This window comes from Mytilus californianus, unplaced genomic scaffold, assembly GCF_021869535.1.
Source record: "Mytilus californianus isolate M0D057914Y unplaced genomic scaffold, xbMytCali1.0.p SCAF_10, whole genome shotgun sequence".
Lineage (NCBI taxonomy): Eukaryota > Metazoa > Mollusca > Bivalvia > Mytilida > Mytilidae > Mytilus > Mytilus californianus.
Window position 1 is genome coordinate 15,420,761 of NW_026262582.1, and position 21,558 is coordinate 15,442,318.

Here is a 21,558-nt window from a genome sequence, read left to right on the forward strand (position 1 = left end):
TATTTCAATAAAAAAAGACAGGAAATATTTATAAAAGAAATCAAATCTAATCAAAAGATAAAATCCCTATCAACTCACCAATGCACGATTGATCTTATAAATAGGTAGCAAATCTTGAAGAAAATCATTCAACTTATGTCATCAACTTTGGACGGTAAGCTCTGATTGGATCATATAATGACACGTGTTTAATCCTGATCAACACTATCAGAGACATATAAAAACCTATAAGCATGAACATTTTTTCATCTAAAATATATGCCTATATATATCTATAATAACAAGACAAAATCCATTTTTTCATAACATTTCATTCACTAATGAGATAGGAAATTCATTCTTTTGATACACTTATATTGTTATTGAATTCATATATATTGAATTCATATATTTGGCGGCGTACGATTTTTACGATTTTTTTAGGGGGAATGAGGGGGGGGGGAGGCTGGAATGGCACAGCCTGCATTCTTTCAACAAAAAAAGGATGAAGCCTGTTTATTTTAAATTTATTTAACTCCCCCTTTTCCCCCTATAAAAATCAAATAGTAGCTTGCTTACCTCTGAAATCTTTTTTTATACATTACTTACTTGCGAAGTTGCATTTTAAAAAGTCTCAAATGTGTATAAAATTCACCTTTAACTTGAAATGGTTCTTTTTAATAAAGTTATTAGATTCTTGAATTTTTTGAGAAAAAACTCTCGGTTGAAGGGAAGTGAGAAAAAAAATTGAGTTTAAACTGTAACTTACATTAACTGGTATATGGCCATTTAAGTTTCTAATATCTTTAGTTTTGCTACCTCTTCTGGATGCAAAATGTACTTCTTCCTTCTTGAAACGTCGTACAAGTCAGATACAAAACAAAGGTAACAAAAAACAGGCCGGAAACAACCTGCCGTATAGTTTGTCTGCACTTGTAGTCAGGTCAAGGTCCTCGGCTATCGCCTCGGACCTTGACCTGACTACTCGTGCAGAAAAACTATCCGGCAAATGTTGTTACCGGCCTGTTTCTTTGTTACCTTTGTATTGTATCTAATACATGTTTAACGAAATAAGTAAAATAACTTAAATACCGAAGGAAATTAAAATCGGAAAGTCCCTTCTCAAATAGCAACATTGAAATCTCTAACACAAAGGAATGGAAAACAACTGTCATATTCCTGACTTGGTACAAGCATTTTCTTATCTCGAAAATGGTGGATCTAACCTGGTTTTAAAGCTAGCTACACTTGTATGACAATCGCATAACAATACATAGACCACATCTTGTTTCTTTATGCGACTGTTGTTTCTCGGATAAGAAAGATGTAATATTTTGGGAATTTTGACCATTCAATCAACCGTTTTCTTTTATCAGTGTGCTGTGCTGTAGGCCCTGACAATTAAATATACAGATATGTAAATGTTTTTTAATACAATAGTTGGTGAGTAATTACTTTGTTTGTTACATCTATCATGTTCATTAAACATAGGAAAACCTCCGTTCTGATAACAATTAGATTACACTTGTGTTGGCCTTCACAGTTATTCTGAATAGTCTTCTTGTCAGTCTTATTAATCTAATCACTATTCCCGGTTTTTATTGAACGACTTTTATCTATAAATTGACGTATACTTTGTCTCATTAGGAGGCACACATTATGTATTAGTATCTTATATTTGAACCTCAATGTGTGTATTTACAAGTTTTACTTTTATCATTGTATATAATGTATATACGCAGTATTAATGTTTTTAACTACTGCAAAAAGGATGAAATTGCCAAACTGTATATTTCGTATTAATGATTTTACATGTGTTCAAAAGTAAAAGTGTAAGCACAGTTATTTTCTGTTGAAAATATACAATTACAAGTTCTATTCAAAAATAAGAAAAATCTGTTTCTTTTACCATATTGGTTATTAAAGATGTGAATCATCCAAGTGACTTCAAGAACAGACATTGACATGTATATCATAGCTTGAATACATTAGGTGTTTGTTGGAATAAAGCAAATATAAGTGTATTTGCACTTCATTTTGAAATACACATTCAAAACTAATTTACAAAGATCAATATGTATACGACTATACATACGTGCGTAACAAATAAAGACAATTTATCACAAAGCATAGAAGAGTCAGTGTTGCTACAATAGTTGTATGTAAAAAGTAAAATCACAAAAATACTGAACTCCGAGGAAAATTCAAAACGGAATGTCCCTAATCAAATGGCAAAATCAAAAGCTCAAACACATCAAACGAATGGATAACAACTGTCATACTCCTGACCTCCTGAATTGGTACAGGCAATTTCTCATGTAAAAAATGGTGGATTGAACCTGGTTTTATAGCTAGCTAAACCTCTCACTTGTATGACAGTCGTATCAAATTCCATCATGTTGACAACGATGCGTGAACAAAAACAATATAAAGTATATATTTATATGATCATTTGAATATAATCTCATTTACATTTAGTTTGTTATGTCGTTTATAGGAAAGAGTTGGTTTTGCTTTGTTTCATAAAAAAGAATGGCGAACGAAGATACAAGTAACTTGTCTTGGGGAGGGATAAATCCTACTTTGTAAAGAATCACTCTAATTCAAACAAAATATTCTCTGAAACTGACATTATCAAGATGCTTGATTTCTTGATTCACAACATATTTGTTACGTTTGGAGGACGTGTTTTTCAACAGAATGTCGGCATTCCAATGGGAACCAATTGTGCCCCTCTTCTTGTCGACTTGTTCCTATATTATTATGAGACTGACTTCATACAGGGACTTCTTAGGAAGAAAGATAAGAAGTTAGCAATATCCTTTAGCTTTCATTTCCGCTATAAAGATGATGTTCTCTCACTAAATGATTCAAAATTTGGTGACTATGTTGAACGCATCTATCCCATCGAGCTATATAGATAAAGGATACAACAGATACAGTTAAGTCTGCCTCATATCTTGACTTACATCTAGAAATTGACAATGAGGGTCGGTTGAAAACAAAACTTTACGAAAAAGGGATGATTACAGCTTCCCAATTGTGAACTTTCCATTTCTATGTAGCAACATTCCAGCAGCGCCGGCATACGGAGTATATATCTCCCAATTGATACGATATTCCCGGGCTTGTATTTCCTATCATGATTTCCTTGAAAGAGGGTTGCTGCTCACAAGGAAGCTATCAAACCAAGAGTTCCAAATGGTGAAGTTGAAATCATCACTTCGTAAATTTTACGGACGCCATCACGAGTTGCTTGACCGTTATGGAATAACCGTCTCACAGATGATATCGGATATGTTTTTATGTCGTAACTACAATCAACTTCCCTTTTCACCACGAATATGACCTACCGAATTAGACTATTTACCGGGTTTGTAATAACATGAGCAACACGACGGGTGCCATTTGTGGAGCAGGATCTGCTTAACATTCCAGAGCACCTGAGATCACCCCAATTTTTGGTGGGATTCGTGTTGCTTAGTCTTTAGTTTTCTATGTTGTGTCTTGTGTACTATTATTTGTCTGTTAGTCTTTTTATTTTTTAGCCATGGCGTTGTCAGTTTATTATCGATCTACGAGTTTGACTGTCCCTCTGGTATCTTTCGCCCCTCTCTTATATGTTAAAGGGTTTAATTATTTTTACAATGTTTTGCTGCAGCTCCAAATTGATTCACATATATTTAGACATATTTAGTTTCACTATTTCACTATTTGATTAAGTCGGATAACGATCTGCTGGTTGGTTGTTTCCCCTAAACTCATACACGTATTTAATGATTGCAAACTTCAATAGAAAATTGAAATAAACTTAGCCTAGTTTAATATAAACAGTTTTCAGACCATAGTAATTTTTTAGATAGAATTGTTGTTTTTATTTGATTAGCCTGAACTTATTAGTGAGGGTAAATCCAGAAACGTACACTGTCACATCTTATTATCATGATTATAAAGCGTTATTTTCATTTTTTAAATTAAAAATAGTTTGTTTTTAATACATTACTTGTCTAATCTCCTCTGTCAATGTTGATGCTGCCCATGTATAAATGATATACTCCTTAACAGATGGACTTTTCTCAGATATTGGATACAAATCCGTTAGTATAAACAAGGAAAATACCACTAGCATTGCCATATAAGTTACCTATTTAAGATGAAAAAAGATGATTAATTGTAAAAGACTGTGAAGCTTTTTTGCAGTTGGTGTTAATGTATAATACAAAACATTTACCAAATTTAGTGTAAAAAGACGTGTTTTATAATATGAATGCGTCTCTAGAAATAATGTATAAAGCAAACGAGAGAAATCATTTATCCTTCGCATATCCTCTTATAAATTCATGTCCGATTTCAAATCAAATTTAGCATACTTTTTTTTAGCTATTTGGTATTAAATGGATAAGTGTATGATCATGGTAATAGGAATAGATTACAGGACAAGATTTATCTACATACATGTTTAATTACGTCACGTTCTGTATCAGCCTGTCTCAAATCATGAACCTGTATTTCAGTAGATGTGATAGGTTCACGTCTGTCATAAATGCTTTTTGTACACAAGTTATAAATTATGCCGTTAATTTCCCCATTTGAATCATTTCACATTTTTCGTGTCTATGCCTTTTAAAGGAGACTATAGGTTATGGGTATTTCTTATTGTTGAAGGCCGTACGGTTGTATTTAATTGCTACCATTTCTTATGATTGAACAATTGTGGATATTTATCGTGTTGTCGATCATACCACTTCTCCTCACTCTTATGTTATGAATGTTGATTGGTTTTGTAATGTTTTATGTCATTCTCATTGAAGCAAGCCGTGCATTTTCTTTCAGTTACATGTGTAATGGATTTTTACAGTTATGTTTGCTTAGTATTGACTAAACTTTATGGCAATTGACAGAAAACTAGTATGTTTAACTTACAACGGAAAAAAGAAATTTGATTGATGGTGAATGGTAAAAGTAATATATTTTTGTCATCCATATCGGCCATTTGCGAATAGGGAGTTCGACTTGCTCTTTCTTCTCTTCAGCACTGACTATACTAACTAGTTTGGCTTGCTCTTTCTTCTCTTCAGCACTGTCTTTACTAACTAGTTTGGCATGCTCTTTTTTCCCTTCAGCACTATCTATACTAACTATTTTCACAATCAAAATTGGGATAAAAGCAGCAGCTATTACCTAAGAAAACAAAACATAGTATTTGTCATTAAGTTGAGTTACAAAATAAAATTTCGCATAGGAAGAAACAAACAAGGCTTAACTAAATTAATCTTACACATGAAGAGTTACAGCAAACATTGTATTAAAACACCTTCTAAAATTAACCAATATCAGAAACGAACCAAAAACATATATGTCTAACACTTAGTCTAGCATAAAACCATACAAAACAGTCCACAAGGGTGGTCATCAGATTTAATTGAAACTTTGTGTGCTTACACAACATTATAAAAGAAGTTCATAAAACAAATATTTCAGCTGGTTCCCATTCCTTTCAGTTAGGTGATGCTGTAATGTACCGGGAACCAGTTTCCCCATGTTGGAGGCAGTATTTTTCTATGAAAATGATCAATTAATAACACCCTGAAACTTATGAATGCAGAAAATAACGAGATAAAGAACGATGATTTATTGAATAATAAAGTGTTGAAGCTTTATTAACTCATCAGCACTTAAATTTACGAGAAACAGTTTGTGGATTATTACCAGGGAGATAATCCAGTAAAAAAAATATTTTCAGAAAATCATAAAAAGTACGTATTTTTAAAATTATCTAGCATTTGGTCCACTAAAAACATAAAGATAACTCCCTATGTTTTATCAATTGGAATACTTAATTATGCATTTTAGCTAGTAAACTTGCTGGGGTCTCATTGTAGTACATTCTAAAATTCTACTCTAAAAATGCCTAGATTTACATTTTCTCTCAATAAATCACTGAATTTAAGAAAGGTATTCTGTAGATAATTTTAGAAATGTAAGTGTTTCTTTTTCAAAAGCACTATAACATTAAACAAAATAAGTCAAAGTAACGATGACCATAGTTCAATTACAATTTATGATTCCATAAATATTGACTTTCTATGGTACAAAAGGAGATAATCCAGTAAAAATGCATTTTTAAAAATCTTAAAATCACATTTTTTTAAACTTACCAGCTCTCTGTCCATTAAAATATAAACATATCTCTATTTGGCTATTTTAAGTGACAGAGTTAAGAACGCATTTTAGCATATACGATTGGTTGACTCTTGTTTTAGTACTTTTTAGAATTCTCCTTTAATAATGTCCAAATTTACAATTTCTCTTACAGAATCAATGAATTTTAAATATCAACCTGTAGATAATTTTGGAAATATATAAGTTTTACTTTTTTAAAACCTACGGAAGCGCTATTAGGGCCATCCTTTTTTATTTATTTTTTTCAAATTGTCGAGTTTAATCTTGGAATTATCAACTTTAATATTGGAATTTCCAGCTTAAATCTTGGAATTATCAACTTTAATCTTGGAATTGTCAACTTTAATCTTGGAATTATCAACATTAAACTTAGAAATTCCAACTTTAATGTTGATAATTCCAAGATTACAGTTGATAATTCCAAGATTAAAGTTGGTAATTCCAAGATTAAAGTTGATTTTTTTTTGGTAGTGGTGTGCTATGTTTGTCTAAAACAATGTACCTATTTTTATATAATATTGATTAATATTTGGTACCTTTATTTATGTATAAAAATTGTGACCCGCCATGACATTTCCAGGCTTATGGAGGTAGAACGTCATTGTTAGAAAAATTATAAGCATGATAAATATCGAGATTCAATGAAATACGTATTTGTGAAGAAGAGATAAACACTTTCCTTGGCTTCTTTTTTGCAGACGCCGAACTATACATCATATATAAGTTTTGAAGAAGTTTTACTTTATCGTTTGAAGTGAAAAATATTTGAATCGTCATTTTAAACTGATACAAAACAAAAATAAAACATTCTCTGCTCTATAGATTTTCTTTCATAAATGGAGTCTGAAAATTATCCATAATAAATGCACCGTATCAAATGCATATAAGAGAACACCTACTTGAACATAAACTGTTACACGTCGCATACTATGTATAGAGACATGCATAATAAATCTAAATTAAAAGACAAATTTAAAGAAAGGAATTCTTAAAGCTTACTTTGACAAATTTTAAACTAACTTCATTTCAACAAGTTTAAATTACATGTTCTAAAATAGAGCTACAAAAAAATCAAAATTCTCTGCTCTATAGATTTTCATTCATAAATGGAGTCTGAAATATATCCATAATAAATGCACCGTATCAAATCATATATGAGAACACCTACTTATAAACTGTTAATCGTCGCAGACTATGTGTAGAGACATGCATGATAAATCTAAATTAAAAGACAATTTGAAAAAAGGACTTCTTATGGCTTACTTTGACAAATTTTTAAACTAACTTCATTTCAACAAGTTTAAATTACATGTTCTAAAATAGAGCTAAGAATTGTTTGTATTGTAGTAAATTTAATTCTTTGAATTTTATTCAAATACGCTATTGAACATTACTAAGCGCCAATAAATACAATGATTTTGTATTTTATAATAAAAGTCGTCATAGAAACAGTCTCATTTTCATACCGGTATTCGAAATGACTCGTTTCATTGCTATTACAAAAAATATGTCATAATAACATGACAGAGAGTTTTGTTTCGAATATTCTAGATAAATATACAAAAAGCAAATTTTAGACAATGTACCCTCCTTAGCCTGGAAGTGGCTAGTCACATATAGTTAACCACGTTTTTCTCACAATGACGTTCTACCTCCATAAGCCTCGATATGTCATGGCTAGTCACATATATGTAATAAAATATATACAAAGAATGACTTTTACTTGTGTACAATATGTTAATGTAAATATGAAGTCCCTGATTGATTCACATACCACAATTGGCCATTAATATAAGATTTCCATAACATTATTTATAAAAAATATGTAGAACATACCCCAAATCAATATAAAATTATGAAAGAACTATGTATATCAATATAGAATGTCATTAAAAAGTAGCGTCATAAATATAAAATCTCGCAAAATTATGGCCAATATGTTTGGCATATCCACGTATACCCATTATTGGGAAGTTACAGCCCCTACCCCCCCCCCCCCTACCCCCCCCCCCAACCCGCTGCCCCCTCTTTTTCATGGATATTAGGCTACGTGAAACTATACAAGACTTTAGATACACGTCTATTTTTCTGTAACATTTTACAAAAATTATATCCGAGAAAAAATAATTATAATTAGATTAAGTATAAGGAGAAACACAACAAACTATGGACTAGAAGTAAAATATCAGTCATTTTAAAGATTAAAGTTGATAATTCCAAGATTAAAGTTGGAATTTCCAAGTTTAATGTTGATAATTCCAAGATTTAAGTTGGAAATTCTAAGATTAAAGTTGATAATTCCAAGATTAAAGTTGATAATTCCAAGATTAATGCTGATAATTCAAAGATTAAAGATGATAATTCCAAGATTAAAGTTGATAATCCCAAGATAAAAGTTGACGCTTCCGTAAAAACCATTATTATACTTAACAATGTTAGTTAAACTAACAATGAAGATAATACAATTAAAATAAATGAAGCCATAAATATTGATTTTCTATTGTACAAAGGGAGATAATTCAGTAAAAAATGCATTTTCTAAAATCTTTAAAAAGTATCTACTTTTTCATCAAATTAAGCATTCTGCTCTTGATACATTATAAGTGTTTCGATATTTCTTTTCTTTTCATAAAGTAAAATATAAAACAAAGCATACCAAGGTGTAATAAGTGAATGTTTAGACCAAAAAACTGATTGTGATTTTTTTCTATGAGATGTTGAAAAATGTCAAAATTTGCAATTTCTGAAAAAATTCAAAAATCAATCTGTATATCCATGTTGTTTTAAAGTGTTTTTTTTTTTTTAAAAGAGCAATAATCTAACAAGGTGTAGATAACTAACAAATTACAGTCACCATAACATTGATTTTTATATAACCAAGGGGATATTACAAAGAAATCTATTTATAAAAACAGGCTTCTAAAATAATTTGTGCTGTCATATTTTTACTAGAGTTAACTCGTCAAAATTAAACTCATCTCATGTATTTAACTGTTTCTTTCTACGTAATAATTGTAAATCTATTTTTTCTTGCTTTTTAAAGTTTCTATCTGTAGATTGTCGTTTTTAAGATACTTGGCAAAAATGCAAAAAATTGTAGAAAATCTTCATTAATTAAATATTTATTTTCACTTTACGTATTTTACTGATAAATGGACATAGATCTTTTTACAGTTAACAAGTAGTTACATTCTGGGGTTACAATTTGTTCCACATCAATTACTTTGGCAAACCTTTATACAATTTTATAAAACTTTGGCAGAAGCCTTTTTATGATTGAGAGATAATGTCTGAAGCAAACTTTTGAAAAAAATATTTTTCTGAAAAATGGACTTAGTTTTTTGCAGTTTACATTTACAGACAATCTGGGATTGATTTTTTTTGACATGATAAATTTGTAAACCTTCATGGATTGTTATGAAACTTGGACAGACGCTTATCTTCAAGATTAAGAAATAGCATTAAAAAAAATGATTTTTTTCAATTTAGTATTTACTGATAAATGGAGACACTTTTTAGGTCAACATTATACCTTAACACTGACAGCTGCAATCAAGGGCGAGACACAAGAATCCGAGGAACCCCTTACGAATTTTGTATTGTAAAGTATCTATCTATTGCAGAGATTAAAATAATAGGCATAAATTATGTCATTTAAGGGCAAAAACTCCAACACAAGCTCGTCTGACAGTTTTGACGTAAGTAGATGGTAGGGAAATCTCAACATTTTGAAAACTCCTGCCCCTGTCAGATTTTCTCTATCTTTAGCAGTTTTCAAGATAATAGAAAAAAACTTGCATTTTACCCCGTAAGTTCTATTTTTAGCCTTGTCGGACATGTTGGTTGGGAAAAAGGGGGTGGTCATTGCACACAATTTATAACACTCTATATCCAATGGTGATTGTGGACAAGTCTGATTAAATTTAGCCCAATAGTTTCAGAGGAGAAGATTTTTGTAAAATTTAACGGACGACCACAACGGACGACTGACGCCAATTGATGGGAAAAGCTCGCACTAGCCCTTTAAAGGTTACCTCTTCAAGACTGTAATTTAAACTTTGAATATTGTTTCATATTTTACCAGATCTCCTTATTTTTATATGTTTATTGGTGTAAATATTGATTTTGTTATCAGTAAATTAAAATCATACTAAATATTACACATATGTACTTTCACGGTACTACACTCTGTCGATACTTATAGTTTGGCATTTCACAAGGTCATGTTTTTCTCTGACTGTTAATGACGTCTTTACACTAAATCCATTGTATGTTGGATGTGTACTGATTGATATTTTAGTCTTAGATACATGATTTTTTTCATTAGTTGTTATTGGCTTTGAACTAGCTGTCAGTAACTGCGAGTACTCTCAGATCTGTACTAAGTGTCGTTTTGTTTTAGGGATGTATAAGAACCCGTCCACGTCTACTTTGTGTTTTTGTTAGATGTATTTCTATATTATACATCTTATGAGTTAAGCCTTTTTCAACTGATTTTTATAGTTTGATCTTATGTTGTACTGGTATACCACTGTCCCAGGTTAGGGGGAGGGTTGAGCGCTCACAAACATGTTTAACGCCGCCACATTCTTTATGTGCCTGTCCCAAGGCAGTAACCTGTTGTTCAGTGGTTGTCGTTGGTTCTTGTCTGTCATATTTGTTTTTCGTAAACTGTTTTGTTATAAATTAGGCCATAAGTTTTTTTCAAAAGAATTGTTTCATATTTTACCACATCTCCTTATTTTTATATAGACATGATTCTTAGACTGTCAAAATGTAGTCAAACTTAAGAATTCAACTACCAGACTTGAATGTACAGTTCATGCTGGATCCAAGGACTAAACACTCAAGAAAATCATATTACTACCAAATTGTGATGTAACAGATGCATGTCATGATACATTACCAGACTCAAGTTAGCGAACAATTAGCCAGCGAACAATAAGATGCATCAAACTAGCGAAAAAAAAGCCAGCGAACAATAAGAAAAATGCGCCAACTTGATTATGCCTAAAAACCGAAGACTTGCAATAACACGAAACGTCCTTTGAAATCTGATGACAATCATTTCCAGTAGGAAGACGAAATGCAATTCCATTTTAACACAGACAAAGTTAATTAGTTATTCGTGTATTTAATACAACTTTTTTTTAAGCCGGGCATCTAAAATTCCTTTTAGCTAATCCTTTCTCTTTTTAGTGTTCTCTGATTAGAGATGGGTTTGTTGTTTTTATAATAATAACAAAAATAATAAAAATAGTTCACACTAAACTAGTTTAAAGATACAATTAAATATTTTAGCTTATATATGCGTTTGAAAAGAAAAGAAAAAAAAAACGACTGATTTTGGAACGTCAAGTATTTTTTGTTAGATTTTCTGTAGAAAAAAAAGCTGATTACTATTATACGCAGTTTTCTTCTTTTGCCAAAGAACTAGTACATTTTTCTAATTATTCAAAAGTATGTCGTCACACTGGTAATTATTTATTATATTTCGATAGGAAGAGTGATTAGTGTAAGCGTGACTAACAAATAGAACGAGAAACCAATTGACATAAAGACTTTGGTTAATCTAAATGACAATTTTATTGAATCCAAGATTATGTAAAATCTGGACCCAATACCCTCCTTTCTCTGAATCATAAAAAAATTCCATATGGCAAAGCTTTTGTCCACACTAGGTGAAAATGATAGGCAATTACCTAAGCTTGCCTGGACCTAAAGACCCAGGTGGATAAAGTTACGGAACGTTTTTAATTGAGGTCCAAAGTTGGGGTATAGTGACCAAACCCCCTCCCTTCTTTCATTCGTAAAAAAGTCCCTACGGCAAAGCTTTTGTCCACACTCAGTTGGTGTTTTTTTCTTTTCTTTTCAAACGCATATATGAACTAAAAGATATAATTGTATCTTTAAACTAGTTAGTGTGAACTTTTTTTTATTAATTTTGTCATTATTATAAAGACAACAATAAAATTGAGAATGGAAATGGGGAATGTGTCAAAGAGACAACAACCCGACTATAGAACAGACAACAGGAGAAGGTCACCAACAGGTCTTCAATGCATCGAGAAATTCCCGCACCCGGAGGCGTCCTTCAGCTGGCCCCTAAACAAATATATATACTAGTTCAGTGATAATGAACGCCATACTAAACTCCAAATTGTACACAAGAAACTAAAATTAAAAATAATACAAGACTGACAAAGGCTAGAGGCTCCTGACTTGGGACAGGCGCAAAAATGCGGCGGGGTTAAACATGTTTATGAGATCTCAACCCTCCCCCTATACCTCTAGCCAATGTAGAAAAGTAAACGCACAACAATACGCACATTAAAATTCAGTTCAAGAGAAGTCCCATCTGTAATCAGAGAACACTAAAATGAGAAAGGATTAGCTAAAAGGAATTTTAGATGCCCGGCTTAAAAAAAAAGTTGTATTAAATACACGAATAACTAATTAACTTTGTCTGTGTTAAAATGGAATTGCATTTCGTCTTCCTACTGGAAATGATTGTCATCAGATTTCAAAGGACGTTTCGTGTTATTGCAAGTCTTCAGTTTTTAGGCATGATCAGGTTGACGCGTTTTCTTATTGTTCGCTAGCTTGATGCATCTTATTGTTCGCTGGCTTATTGTTCGCTAGCTTGATTCTGGTTGATACATTCACAAATTATTCTGATATATAAACACATATATTAGACAGAAGAAGAAGCAATAATTTCTCGTTATTATGTCCTCAACTGATCTTGAGTTCAATATATTCAATATTGACAGTAATATTTCAATGAAGTCTGAATCATGTCCTACATCTGCTTCATCAATTGTTTTCACTTCATTAGAATTGTCCACAAATTCATTTGTTTTCTTTAAAGTAAAGTTTTCAAATAAGCTTCTGGTCTAATTTGATGATAACCATTCTTTTGGTGAAAACATTTTATATGGAGTTGTTTTTAGGGCTATCGCAAATGCCCTCACAACGAGGTCTTTTTCAAGTTGCTTTTCTCCTTGCTCAAAAAAGCATACAATATAAAAATTAAAAGATGTGGTATTATAATAACGTCTCTTACAATTTTAAACCTTTTCAAACCCAGCCTTTTTTTTTATCAAAATCTTCATGGTTTTCTTAGTTTATTTGGGAAATCTAACAAGCTGACGTTTACATGTATAATGTATGTCGAAACTTTCTGATCGAAACTTTCAAAATATATTTCTGTAAATTTAAAAATTATTGCAATATGAATAACACAACAGATTTTCAATGTTACCCGTCTACTACATTTTTGTACAAGGCTCATTTTCAAACTTGACCTGTTGTCTGTAGAAAGCTACTGCATACATTTTAGCCAAATTAGATAACGATTAATTATGCTAGAAAGTTTACAATCCGGACCGATGCTCGGACGGACAGACGAACGATTAGCATTCATATATTCCCGACCGCAATATGATGCTGAGGGGGACAACAAGAACAGATATGGGGTATATGTCAAGGAGACAATATTTCATCTCAAAAGTTAACTAACCAAAAATGTACACCCAGAAGTCGCCACACGATCTGCAACAAACAGGAAAACCCACAACACGTAGTTACCCCTATAAGGCCCAGACTGTGATATGACCTAAGTTACATTTCATTTTTTGTACAATATTCAATATAATTTAAATTTGCTTTAATTAATCTCAAGTTTTTGACAGTCACCATGAATATGCAATAATAATATTACACACATTACGTTCGGAATTCACAGTATTTCAAATTTTTTCTGCATAAAGTCAGAATTCTACCAAATTTTCTACGAATTTAATTACAACTAGGTAGAATCGTTTTATTGAATTAAAACTAATGTCTCCCCTGTAGAAATCATTCTGGTAAAAAAAAGATTGCCATTGCAAGTAAGAATATATGGTTCATGCATGGAAATATGTACTGTTTTCCTTATATTTACCAATTTATGAAACGAGGGGGTAGGGCATGAGGGACACAATATATGTTACACTTAATTGGTCTAGTCATGATGTATTTATTTTAGTACATGGTTTAGGGGTGGGTATCTGAACAGATATATAAGGTACACGAACCACAGCAAAAACATATATGGTGTACTCAAAGGTGTTGTCTTGCTGATTGAGAATATATATATGATTTAGAGGTAAGGATATGAACATATTTCAAGTTATTTTACCATCATTGGTATGCAGGGGGCAGGGCATGTCCCTCATGATGAACTAGAAAGGCAATTAAGATTAAATATGGGTTAAGGATGGAGTTCTGAACCCTTTTTTTAGATAAATCTAAATAACATTATTATTTTATGAGGTACGGGGCATGACCCCCAGGGACACACCCTTAGCTGTACTAAAAAAAGGTCTTGCACGTTCTGTGGCCTATGAATTGCTTACTACCACTTCATTTCAACTGACGTGGATAGTTGTCTCATAAGCAATCAGTCCACACCTCTTCATTTTCATATTGAAATGGCAAGAAAGAATATGTTTGGTTTTAGGGTGACATATGAAATTAAATATTTGACCTTGACTTTTTATTTGACCTTGAAGGTCAAAGATCAAGGTCATCATCCATGGTACCTGACATATGATATTGAGGTGTTGCACTTGTGTGTCAAGTATGAAAAGACTTTGTCAAGGGAGAGGAAAAGGTGTGCTCCAGATAAGAAAATATAAAAAAAATCATGTGTTTTGACCTTGAAGTCAAAGTTCAAGGTCTTTTGACGGTTTTAATTTTTATGAGATACAATGTCTTATTGTAATACACCTTCATGCCAAATATCATAAGCCAGTGTCAAAAGATAAATAAGTTTTCATGATTAAATACACGGATTACTGTGAAAAATATGTGAAAATTACTCATTTTTATTCCGTTGTCATGGTAACAGTGTAGGAGACCCCAGCTGAAAAATCATAAAACTTGTAGCACACATGTCAATCTTTATAGAAATTTTTAAAACATTTAAAAATGCATTGTACTTTACAAGATTTCCTGTCTTTTTGTTGACCTTTTTAGGAAGTATCCAAAAAATGTCCAAAATGCCCTTTTTAGACCGGTTAGAACCAAAATATAGCTATACTCAAACAAAAAACATTTTGTCAAATTTCGAAGGACGAATGATGCTTGTTATAAAAATCAACTCAATCATCAGCTAAACATAACCATATCTAGCATATTCAGAGTAACAAAATTGTTACTTTTTAGCCTTTTCCAATAGATGGCGATGCAAAATCTAAAATAAGCCTTAAATCAAATTTTAAAGCTAGAATTTGTATTTCTCTTGACTATCATAACATATGTGCAAAATTTCATTACATTTGGTTGACATGTCATGTGGACCCACTTATAAGCCTTTTGCATGGTTCTATCAAAGACTGGGTGTTAATACAAGTTTTACGCATAAACAACGTACTAGTACATATGTCGTACTAGATAATTCATTTTAATCTGCGTATAATATGCCCTACTAGAGACTTCCAATACATTGATATTACTAGTACTCAACATAAACAACCACACTGAGCTCATTCAGACCTATAACATGGAACGTGATAGAAGGGAACATTGAATGCATCAACTGTTCGCATGTTGAATACATTTATATTGTTTGAATATATTTCATTAAAAATAGATTGTAATCTGCTATTTTGAGTAACAACTCATTTTGTTCATTAATTTTTGATGAATTTATTGACAACAACCTCGTTAAAACCAACAAAGAAAGAGGAAAACAACTGCTGTATCTCAATATAGCAATAGATTAGATGGATGGATGGATGAATGGATGGATGGATGGATGGATGGATGGATGGATGGATGGATAGATCGATAGATAGATAGATAGATAGATAGATAGATAGATAGATAGATAGATAGATAGATAGATAGATAGATAGATAGATAGATAGATAGATAGATAGATAGATAGATAGATAGATAGATAGATCGATCGAAAGATAGATATATAGATAGGACAGACAGACAGACAGACAGACAGGCAGACAGACAGACAGACAGACAGACAGACAGATAGATAGATAGATAGATAGATAGATAGATATATAGATAGATAGATAGATAGATAGATAGATAGATAGATAATAGATAGATAGATAGATAGAAAGATAGATAGATAGATAGATAGATAGATAGATAGATAGATAGATAGATAGATAGATAGATAGATAGATAGATAGATAGATAGATAGATAGATAGATAGATAGATAGATTCTTTTTGTTTTGATGTTACTATTATTTTAATGAGTTTACCTTCAGATTTGATGTATTACTCAAAATACGACCATTCCATATTTTATTCAGCTGGGTTTGACATGCAGCATGTCCCATAAACTTCATTAGTGTAAACTTTTCTGTTATTTCAAAAATTGTAATGCAGTTATATCTTTTCACTTGTGTAACCAAAAGTTGCCGAGCCTGCTTTTTTTCTCTCAAATATAATTGTGTCATCACACTGTAGGCAAGGTCTTCATAATAACTGAAATGATGCCATTACAAATGAACATTATGATTATCATTCAAATACAGCATATCACCTTGTAAATCATAAGTGCAATCGAATAGCAGTAGCTTTTAAAATAGCTAGGCATGTCTGTTTTCAATTATGATTCATCGATAAGTTTCGGCGTTTAGTATGACGTATATTTTCTCTTAACTAGTTCACCTTTTTAGGGGAAAGCTAAAGCCAAACTCCGGATATGGAATTTTCTAGTTGTATTGAAAACTTATTTGTGACCTTGGGTTGTTTTCTTTTCGATTAACCCCCCGTTTCCATTCTCAATACTATATCATTGATCCCACCAAAAAATAATTTTATAAATACCCTGTGACGTGCGGATAGTGTTTTTGTTAAATGTCTTTCTGCTTTGTATTGATCTGATGAGTAAGGCCTTTTAAAATTATTTTTTTATTTTGTTCTTATGTTGTACTGTTACACCACTATCCCATATTAAGGGAGAGTTTAGTTTGCCATCAAACATGATCAACACCACCACGTTATGTCAATGTTATGTCTTATGTTGTTTTGTGCATAAAGTAGGACGCAAGTTTTCTCGTTTGAATTGTTTTTGGAATTTGTTATTTAGGGGCTTGTGAAACTAAACGTCACCGTCTAAAAATGGATAATTAACAATAGGAAAATCATCTCTTTTATCATAAATTTTGGTATTAAGCTTCTTGTTAAAGATATATATATCAAGATCCAAGAAGGGCAGTGTTCATTGTTAGTATTAGCCTTATTAAAAGTTAGTTTAGCAGGATAATTCTCGTTAGTGTACAATCTGAAGTGGTCATTATTTTAAGCCAATATATCATCCAAATATCTAAAAGTGTTATTAAATTTTTGTATCAGATGTTGTTTTGATGAATCTTTGCTGATTTTAGTCATAAGTTGTAACTTATAACAAAACAGAAACAAGTCCGCAATAAGTGGTGCGCAGAAAGTTCCCATTGTAATTCCGATAACTTGACGATATACGAAATCTCCAAAGCGAACGAAAATGTTTTGCAGTAAAAATGCAAGGGCAGTTATAGTATCAAAGCAGGTCCAAATGACATAGTTCTTTTGTTTGTTGTTACTAAAAAAATGACCTAATAGAGTTTGAACATATATATTCGCATTCTGATTTTTTAAATGCCCATTTTATTAAATGTATCAATTTTTTCTTAATAAAAAAATGAGGCAAAGTTGTATATAGGTCGATATTACCAATATAAGCATGCAATTATCAAGTACTCTTAACGAAATTTTGACACCCAAAAAGTAAATAATTCGACTATTTTCATAGGCTTAAATTGAACAATTTATTACCAGGTGTATGATTGTACCAATTGTACAAATAAGTTGAATAAACAATTTAGGCGTAGAACAATGGCTTGAAGACGAAATAACTCTATATTTGTAAGGTGTTTTGTGTAGCTTCGGAAACCAGTACATAGTTTTTTTTATTGTATTTAGTTCTGCTTGTAAAGAGATAGCTCAAAGTTTATGTTTGCTACAGATGTCATCTTCCTTCAATGGAGCCAGTTGAAATGTTGGTAAATTGGTGATATCCTTTGGGAAAACCTCAAAGTAAAGTTTACGTCAAAAAATAATGAAATTATTTGCAGCCTTACCAGCAGGGACAAAAACAAATTTCTTGGCGAGATTTTTTAGCTTATATTTGATGAATCGGGCTTTTATGATTGTTGATAGGAGTAAAATGTTCCATTACATGATGAGTACGTTTATCAAGTATGTTCATTACTGACTTAAAAAGAGAATCTAAGGATTTCTTGTAAGCTTTTTCTCGCTTTATCCATTTCGAGCAGTAAGTACGAAGTGAATCGTATTCAAATTGATAATTGACGGTGGACGATATTTAGGTCCTTTACTGAGGAGATATTTCAACTCTCGGTCACGAACGATGTTAAGGTCTCCTGTTATAACATAGGAGCTGGGGCCACAAAAATATTCGGAATTAATGCAAATTCATGACGTAGGTGTATTGTCACTGATATTTACATGTTTGCACACTTCGCCATAGTTAAACACATATTTCCTTGTAAACCTAACAAATCAGAGGGAGTTAAGTATAATCAAAATATCAAGGAATTTGTTCTTTAACAGAATGATCATTAAAAAACCGGCAATATTTACAAAATCAAAACCTTTATTGACATATTTGATTTTAATCAAATGCGTTTTGTAATCCTCCTTAATAAATTTAGAAAGAGTTACATTACTGATATAAACCGCTTGTCAAAAAAAATCCATTCACCAGCTAAAGTACACTTATTACTTATAGTATCAAATAAATAGACAAACCGTAAAAACGTAACATTTAATAAAGAACCATGAAAATGAAGTCACTGTCAGATAAAACCTGCAAGCCGAGCATGCACACCTTTCATTCCTTTCTTTTAACAAACATAGTTGACCTACATTTATTGCTTATAGTATGTGAAAGAGTGTAGGACGTTTGCGATTGTTTTATCTGTAAGACAACAGGACATTTGGGTTCAAATAATAATGACATTTGCCTTCTAAACTTTGATACACCTGATTCAAATTGACCGTACATTTTTACCTATATATATGTATACCTGTAATCTCTACATTTTTCAAAGTCAGGGGATTGCAATACTGAAAGCAATATTCTTCGTACATTCCTTTGATAGTCAGGAAAGTCGTACAATCACCTCTTCCATCAGAGTATCTCTGAAATTGTTTCAATTTGTCGAGACCCAAATTAATTGTGTTTAACCACCTGATGTTCATGTACGTTGACTTTGAAGACAGATTAATGACTGTTATAAGGAGATATACTAACATGTTTAATACTTTGTATTTTTATATGTCGAGTGTATAATTTTATAACCATTTATTCCTTATGCACTATCAATTATATACTTTGTGAATACTCAAAATAGATCTCTTTTTGTCAAATACTAATGTTTTATATCTTATTTGATAAGTGCGATGGTTAAATGTTACACAATATGTTATTTTCATTTCACAAAATAAACTTAAGTTACTTGATTTTAGGGCAAAGACATTATTGTTTTCTTTTCACTTACTGAATAATACGTAAATTTTAAATTTATCATGGACTTATTGAAATCAATTTTCCCAAAAGAACATTAAGAAAATTTATTACGAAAATGATAACTTAAAGCTGTGAATAAATACATAAATGTGCATTTGTTTTTAAATCAATTTAATTTTAAAATTTTCACGACGGTAACTGTAACATATGCCTTGTAAAAAATCTCAAATGTTCCGTAGAAAAGGCACAAATATTCATTTAAAATAGAGCAAATGTCCCATTAAAAAGCCACAAAATTGTTTGAATCGAAGGAATGCCCTGATTTTACAATAATTGTAAACTCTATGGTATCAGTTCGAAAGATGTTACAATGAAGCAATCAACATTAATCGCTGAATCAATTAAATAATGAAAGAGTTAATAAATGAATAAATAAATGAATGAATGAGTAAATAAATAAAAAAATGAATAAATAAATAAATAAATAGATGGATAAATAAATAAATAAATAAACAAATCAATCAATAAAGAAATTAAATAAATGAATAAATAAATGAATAAATAATTTGGGAAATATGTTAAAGGGATCAAAATCATAAAATATCCAAAGGCAAATACGTTATTTGTTTTAAGGTATAACGTTTCTAGTGCCATTTGTTTAATTCCAGGATAGCCGGAAAAATAAAGAAATGTTTTAACATGTTGTTCATTCGCCTTAAAGACCAAACAGCCTATTCAGTTCAACCAGTGATTTTTCCTTAAGATTTTGTGTGACGGTATTTCATGATTTAAGGAACAAAATATGATGAAAAAAATTAGGGGTCACCTACTTAGTTTTGTAACTATAGCAACCTCAGTTTTGTGTCTTCTCGAATATTAACATGATATTTGCTTGTTATTTAAACTCTCAAAAATCCCTTTATATCAAACCTACAAGCATAATTCTTGTTTCACGTTAAACAGTAGATTTGTGTCTATCAAATACAGGTTCAAGAGTGTAAGACTCTGATTGTTTTGATCTTTGAAAAAATAGTTTATTTCATTCCCGCCAAAAATAAAACGTTAGAATGAAAAACGTTTCCAGTATTAAAAAATATCTACCAGTGATTTCTTCATAAAAATTTCAAGAAAGAAAGTGCCATGTGTACTCTATAAAATAAAGCAAAAAAAAGTATATGTCACCGACCTTTCAAAAAAGTTATGAGTAATTTTCATATTTTTTTCTAGTTCGTTTTGAAGAAAAGAGTTGTCGTTCTTCAGAATATTGAATCTGACGTCATAGTACTTGTTTTCCTTGGTGGCGCACTATTTGAAAAAAATCTCAAATTGAACGTTTGAAACCCACATTTAAATTTTCCAGAATAACACCTATATTCATCTACTTTATTATCTGGTAATACAAGAGATCACATGTATGTATCAGTATCAGATCTCATGATGTTGTTGCCGCACAAAATTAACCTTCAGACAAATCCGTCGGAATGAAAAATTGTTCGAATAACCTTTTACGCCGCGTTTGAAAGGAAAGTCTGTTTTTGTCCTCTCCCATTCATTAGCAAAATCTTTTAAAATAAAAAGAGAAATGAAAGATTACACTGGCTAACTTACAGACTATTTGACTATATTAGACTAGATGTGTGGGCATTTTCGTCGCGTCAGTTTCAGAAGTTTGCCCTAGCGCACTCCTTCGCCACTGTTGACAGACGGACAGACATAAGCACGGACGGACTTCATTATACCATTATGTGTTCCGACTAAGACGAGCGTATACAAATTATTCCATCTAGCTTGTGGATTAATTATTTATGAATATTTGAAATATAAGGACATTAAAATTAAAGGTAT

At 31.4% G+C, this 21,558-nt stretch overlaps 2 protein-coding genes across 2 annotated transcripts in view; both read right to left on the minus strand.

Moving 5' to 3' along the window:
• Positions 1–16,660, minus strand: part of LOC127717675 (transient receptor potential cation channel subfamily M member-like 2) — a 43,349-nt gene extending 26,689 nt beyond the window's left edge. Inside the window, exons 1-3 of the mRNA XM_052223420.1 lie at positions 16,439–16,660; positions 4,903–5,160; positions 3,983–4,123 (exon numbers count right to left, since the gene is read on the minus strand). Coding sequence (XP_052079380.1) covers positions 3,983–4,123; positions 4,903–5,160; positions 16,439–16,636 — 597 coding nt within the window. The 5' untranslated portion in view covers positions 16,637–16,660. The remainder of the gene's footprint in view (positions 1–3,982; positions 4,124–4,902; positions 5,161–16,438) is intronic.
• The window catches only part of LOC127717671 (transient receptor potential cation channel subfamily M member 1-like), a 314,087-nt gene that overhangs the window by 123,957 nt on the left and 168,572 nt on the right, over positions 1–21,558 (minus strand). The window lies entirely within an intron of this gene.